This window comes from Hyla sarda, chromosome 13 (genome assembly GCF_029499605.1).
Source record: "Hyla sarda isolate aHylSar1 chromosome 13, aHylSar1.hap1, whole genome shotgun sequence".
Classification (NCBI taxonomy): domain Eukaryota; kingdom Metazoa; phylum Chordata; class Amphibia; order Anura; family Hylidae; genus Hyla; species Hyla sarda.
This window is the reverse complement of record NC_079201.1, coordinates 11,607,745-11,613,744: the sequence shown is the minus strand read 5'-3', so window position 1 is coordinate 11,613,744 and position 6,000 is coordinate 11,607,745. Positions and strand designations below refer to the sequence as shown.

General features: G+C 41.8%; 1 protein-coding gene across 1 annotated transcript in view; it reads right to left on the bottom strand.

Annotated features, from left to right (window-relative positions):
* Positions 1-1,451: 1,451 nt before the first annotated feature.
* ST6GALNAC2 (ST6 N-acetylgalactosaminide alpha-2,6-sialyltransferase 2) overlaps positions 1,452-6,000 on the bottom strand; it is a 44,405-nt gene continuing 39,856 nt past the window's right edge. Inside the window, exons 10-11 of the mRNA XM_056549853.1 lie at positions 3,849-3,948; positions 1,452-2,724 (exon numbers count right to left, since the gene is read on the bottom strand). Of these exons, the coding sequence (XP_056405828.1) occupies positions 2,557-2,724; positions 3,849-3,948 (268 nt within the window). The 3' untranslated portion in view covers positions 1,452-2,556. The remainder of the gene's footprint in view (positions 2,725-3,848; positions 3,949-6,000) is intronic.

Sequence of the window (6,000 nt, the reverse complement as noted above, 5' to 3'; positions counted from 1 at the left end):
CTAAGAGGTATTCAGTATCACATTTGCTTACAATAGTAGGTAGAAATAAAAAATAAGGCACAACCCCACATAAAACTGCAGTATTACATTGCTTATAAATACCGTCGTAGCAGAAGTGTGAATCGTCGCTCTAAACTTCTTAAAGGGGTACTCCGCTGCTAGACATCTATCTATCTTCGGATAGGGGATAAGATGTCTTATTGCAGGGGTCCCGCAGCACCCGGCATCCTAAACAAACGCTTGTGGTATCACGTCGTGCCCCCTCCATTCATGTCAAGCTGGAGCACCGGAGTACCCCTTTAAAGGAGTACTATGGTACAGGAAAATGGATCCCCTATCCAAAGGATATGGGATAAGTGTCAGTTCGGGTGACCCCCCCACGAGATCTCCTGTACAGCTCTCCCCATGAACGGGGCGTGTCGACCCCTTACGCGAAGCGGCGGTCTAGCTGTCCCCTCCATGTATCTCTATGGGAAAGCCGGATATACAGCATTCAGGTATCTCCGCCTCTCCCATAGAGATTCATAGAAGGGGCATGTAGGCTGCCGTTTCGTGCGGCGGTCGACACACCCCTTTACTGGGGAGAGCTGTGCAAGAGATCTCGTGGGAGGGGAGGCGGGGGGTCACCCGATCTGACACTTATCCCATATTCTTTGGATAGGGGATCCATTTTCCTGCACCGTAGTTCTCCTTTAAAGGGGTACTCTGCCGAAAAACACCTTATCCCCTATCCAATGGATAGGAGATAAGATGTCTGATCGCAGTGGTCCTGCCGCTGGGGACCCCCGCGATCTCAGAGTCGGCACCAGTGGTGTCCGGAACACGAGTTCATGATGTCACACCACGCCCCCTCCATTCATGTCTATGGGAGGAGGCGTGACGGCTACGCAGTAGCCGTCACGCCTCCTCCCATAGACATGAATGGAGGAGGCGTGGTGGCTGTAGTCGCCAGTCATCCGGCACGGAGCGGAGTTCACTCTGTACACGAATGATTAAGGTGCCGGGGGGGTTCCTGGCAGCGGGACCCCCGTGATGAGACATCTTATCCCCTTTAAGTACCCCTTTAAGGGGGAAATCCGGTGGAAAACATTTTTTTTTAAATCAACTGGTGCCAGAAAGTTAAACAGATTTGTAAATGACTTCTATTAAAAAATCTTTACCCTTCCAGTACTTTTTAGAAGCTGTATACTACAGAGGAAATTCTTTTTCTTTTTGAATTTCATTTTTGTTTTGTCCACAGTTCTCTCTGCTGACACCTCTGTCCGTGTCAGGAACTGTCCATAGCAGTATGGGGATTTTCTCCTGCTCTGGACAGTTCTCGATACGGGCATCAGGTGTCGGCAGAGAGCACTGTGGACAAGACAAAAAAAAAAAGTCAAAAAGAAAAGAATTTCCTCTGTAGCGTACAGCAGCTAATAAGTACTGGAAGGGTAAAGATTTTTTAATAGAAGTCATTTACAAATCTGTTTAACTTTCTGGCACCAGTTGATTTTGAATTTTTTTTTCCCACCGGAGTACCCCTTTTAAGGCCCCATTCCATGGAAATTCCAGTGCAGCAGACTCCCATAGGAATCTGCTGCACCGTCCACGTGACGTAATTTCCACGACAGAAACATCTGCTGCATAAATTCAGATACTAAAAAAATTTAAAATTGACACATAAATTCTTTCTGCAGAATCCGAGCGGTCCTAGCTCCGGCTTGTTGTGCGGAATGCACCCCCCCCAGAATGGAGCCCAACTCATAAATGTCATTGATTAATTATTTTGCACATAACTAAAGAATTTTCTTGGAGCTGGAAATCATGTCTAGTAGATTATTGACCTAGAGATTGTTTTGTTAAGATAAAAAAAAAAAAAAAAAAAAAAAAACACACCCGAATTATCGAGAAAAAGAAGAAGGAAATACCTGTTTGGCAGCTCCGAGACCATTTCTGAGGCCTCGCCGAATCACATTATAAAGTATTTTAAAGGGGTATTCCAGGTTAACTGGCTCCAGAAAGTTAAACAGATTTGTAAATTCCTTCTATTAAAAAAGTCTTAATCCTTCCAATAATTACCAGCTGCTGAAGTTGAGTTGTTCTTTTCTGTCTGGCCACAGTGCTCTCTGCTGACACCTCTGCTTGTCTCGGGAACTGCACAGTGTAGAAGAGGTTTGCTATGGGGATTTGCTTCTACTCTGGACACTTCCCGAGACAGGTGTCATCAGAGAGCACTTAGACAGGAAAGAACAACTCAACTTTAGCAGCTCATAAGTACTGAAAGGATTAAGATTTTTTATTTTATTTATAGAAGTAATTTACAAATCTGTTTAACTTTCTGGAGCCAGTTGAGATATATAAAAAAAAGCTTTTTTCCCGGACAACCCCTTTAATATCACATTTTATCTTAAAGTGGTTAAAGATGAATCCAAGTTCTGTGTAGGAACCGTAAAATAATTTCGGAGGATGGCGGTGTTGTATGTATTTGTTGCCACATCGCAGTAAGTCCTTTAGATCTTGGAAGAATCCGGCCTCCATATTCTCACAAGTCCATATGGGCAGAACCCCCCCATTTCTTCATCGTTGGTACAAAGTCATGATTCCTTTCTGATGGAGTTTGCTCCACAAGTGCATTTCCATGATCATGTCGTGGTTGGCGTAGAATTCAAGCTCCCTCTTGGTTTTTTCAAAGTAATGATCGGAGAACTGGCTGTAATTCTTGGTGATGAATCCATAGGCATCGACCTGTAAAGAAGACAGATTATTAGGGACGAAGCTTTACAGCAGGACACATGGACCATAGACAACAATGGACGGGAGCTGTCCTATTCACTTAAAAGGGTACTCCGGTGAAAATGATTTTTTTTCATATCAACTGGCTCCGGAAAGTTAAACAGATTTGTAAATTACTTCTATTAATTTTTTTTAATCCTACCAGTACTTATCAGCTGCTGAAGTTGAGTTGTTCTTTGCTTTCTGACACCTCTGCCTGTCTCAGGAACTGTCCAGAGCAGCATAGGTTTGCTATGGGGAATTGCTCCTACTCTGGACAGTTCCTGAGACAGACAGAGGTGTCAGCAGAGAGCACTGTAGACAAGACAAAAAAGAAATTCAAAAAGAAAGGAATTTCCTCTGTAGCACACAGCTGCTAAAAAGTACTGGAAGGGTAAAGATTTTTTAGTAGAAGTCATTTACAAATCTGTTTAAAGGGGTACTCCTTTTTTCTTTTAAATCAACTGGTGGCAGAAAGTTAAACATATTTGTAAATTACTTCTATTAAAAAATCTTAATCCTTCCAGTACTTATTAGCTGCTGAATGCTACAGAGGAGATTCCTTTCTTTTTGGAACACTGATGACATCACGAGCACAGTGCTCTCTGCTGACATCTCTGTCCATTTTAGCAACCGTGCATAGCAGATGTATGCTAAGGGCAGCATGGTGGCTCAGTGGTTAGCACTGCTGGGTTCAAATCCCACTAAGGACAACAATAAATAAAGCGTTATTATTATTATTATTATTATTATAATAACGTCAGCAGAGAAAACTATGCTCGTGATGTCATCAGAGAGCATTCGAAAAAGAAAAGAAATTCCTCTGTAGCATTCAGCCGCTAATAAGTACAGGAAGGATTAAGATTTTTTAATAGAAGTAATTTACAAATCTGTTTAACTTTCTGCCACCAGTTGATTTAAAAGAAAAAAGGTTTTCACCGGAGTACCCCTTTAACTTTCTGGCACCAGTTGATTTACAAAAAAAAAAAAATGTTTTCCACCGGAGTACCCCTTTAAGATAATGAGAAAAAATAAAATCACCCAAAATTTCTTTAAAAATATGGGGAAAAAACTGATTTAAACAAAAAAAGTCTTACCTGATCACAGGTGTGTAGTGCAGACAGTAGCATCAGTCCTCCAGTACTGGGCATATACAGGTGCGCATATTCTGACTTCAATATATTCGACTTTAAGAATCTGTAAAATGAGAATGACATTAAAGGGGTATTCCAGGCCAAAACTTTTTTTTATATATCAACTGGCTCCGGAAAGTTAAACAGATTTGTAAATTACTTCTATTAAAAAATCTTAATCCTTCCAATAGTTATTAGCTTCTGAAGTTGAGTTGTTGTTTTCTGTCTAACTGCTTTCTGATGACTCACGTCCCGGGAGCTGTGCAGTTCCTATGGGGATATTCTCCCATCATGCACAGCTCCCGGGACGTGACATCATCATTGAGGAGTTAGACAGAAAACTTTCAGAAGCTAATAACTATTGGAAGGATACATTTTTTTTAATAGAAGTAATTTACAAATCTGTTTAACTTTCCGGAGCCAGTTGATATATATATATATATATATAAAAAAAAAGGTTTTGCCTGGAATACCCCTTTAAAGGGGTACTTCGATGGAAAACTTTATTTATTTATTTATTTATTTATTTATTTGTAATGACTGAAAGTTAAACAGATTTGTAAATTACTTCAATAAAAAAAAAAAATCTTAATCCTTCCAGTACTTATTAGCTGCTGAATACTTCAGAGGAAATTATTTTCTTTTTGGAACACAGAGCTCTCTGCTGATATCATAACCACGGTGCTCTCTGCTGACATCATGACCACAGTGCTCTCTGCTGACATCTCTGTCCATTTTAGGAACTGTCCAGAACAGCATATGTTTTCTATGGGGATTTTCTCCTACTCTGGACAGTTCCTAAAATGGACAGAGATGTCAGCAGAGAGCACTGTGCTCGTGATGTCAGCAGAGAGCTCTGTGTTCCAAAAAGAAAATAATTTCCTCTGTAGTATTCAGCAGCTAATGAGTACTGGAAGGATTAAGATTTTTTTAATAGAAGCCATTTACAAATCTGTTTAACTTTCTGGCACCAGTTGATTTTTAAAGTTTTCACCGGAGTACCCCTTTAACCCCTTAAGGACCAAGGACGTACCGGTACGTCCTTGGTCCTGCTCTTCTGATATAACGCGGGGTTACACAGTAACCCCGCGTCATATCATGGCGGGCCCGGCGTCATAGTGAAGCCGGGACCCGCCTCTAATAGCGCGCAGCGCCAATCGCGGCGCCGCACGCTATTAACCCTTTAGCCGCGCGCTCAAAGCTGAGCCGCGCGGCTAAAAGTGAAAGTGAAAGTTCCCGGCTAGCTCAGTCGGGCTGTTCAGGATAGCCGCGGCTAATCGCGGCATCCCGAACAGCTGACAGGACAGCGGGAGGGCCCCTTCCTGCCTCCTCGCTGTCCGATCGCCGAATGACTGCTCAGTGCCTGAGATCCAGGGATGAGCAGTCATGCGGCAGAATCGTTGATCACTGGTTTCTTATGAGAAACCAGTGATCAATGATGAAGATCAGTGTGTGCAGTGTTATAGGTCCCTATGGGATAACAATGATCAGTGTGTGCAGTGTTATAGGTCCCTATGGGATAACAATGATCAGTGTGTGCAGTGTTATAGGTCCCTATGGGATAACAATGATCAGTGTGTGCAGTGTTATAGGTCCCTATGGGATAACAATGATCAGTGTGTGCAGTGTTATAGGTCCCTATGGGATAACAATGATCAGTGTGTGCAGTGTTATAGGTCCCTATGGGATAACAATGATCAGTATAAGAGATCAGTGTGTGCAGTGTTATAGGTCCCTATGGGATAACAATGATCAGTATAAGAGATCAGTGTGTGCAGTGTTATAGGTCCCTATAGGACAACAATGATCAGTGTGTGCAGTGTTATAGGTCCATATGGGATAACAATGATCAGTGTGTGCAGTGTTATAGGTCCCTATGGGACCTATAACACTGCAAAAAAAAAGTGAAAAAAAAAAGTGAATAAAGATCATTTAACTCCTCCCCTATTAAAAGTTTGAATCACTCCCCTTTTCCAATAAAAAAAAAACACAGTGTAAATAAAAATAAACATATATGGTATCACCGCGTGCGTAAATGTCCGAATTATAAAAATATATCATTAATTAAACCGCTCGGTCAATGGCGTGCGCGCAAAAAAATTCCAAAGTCCAAAAT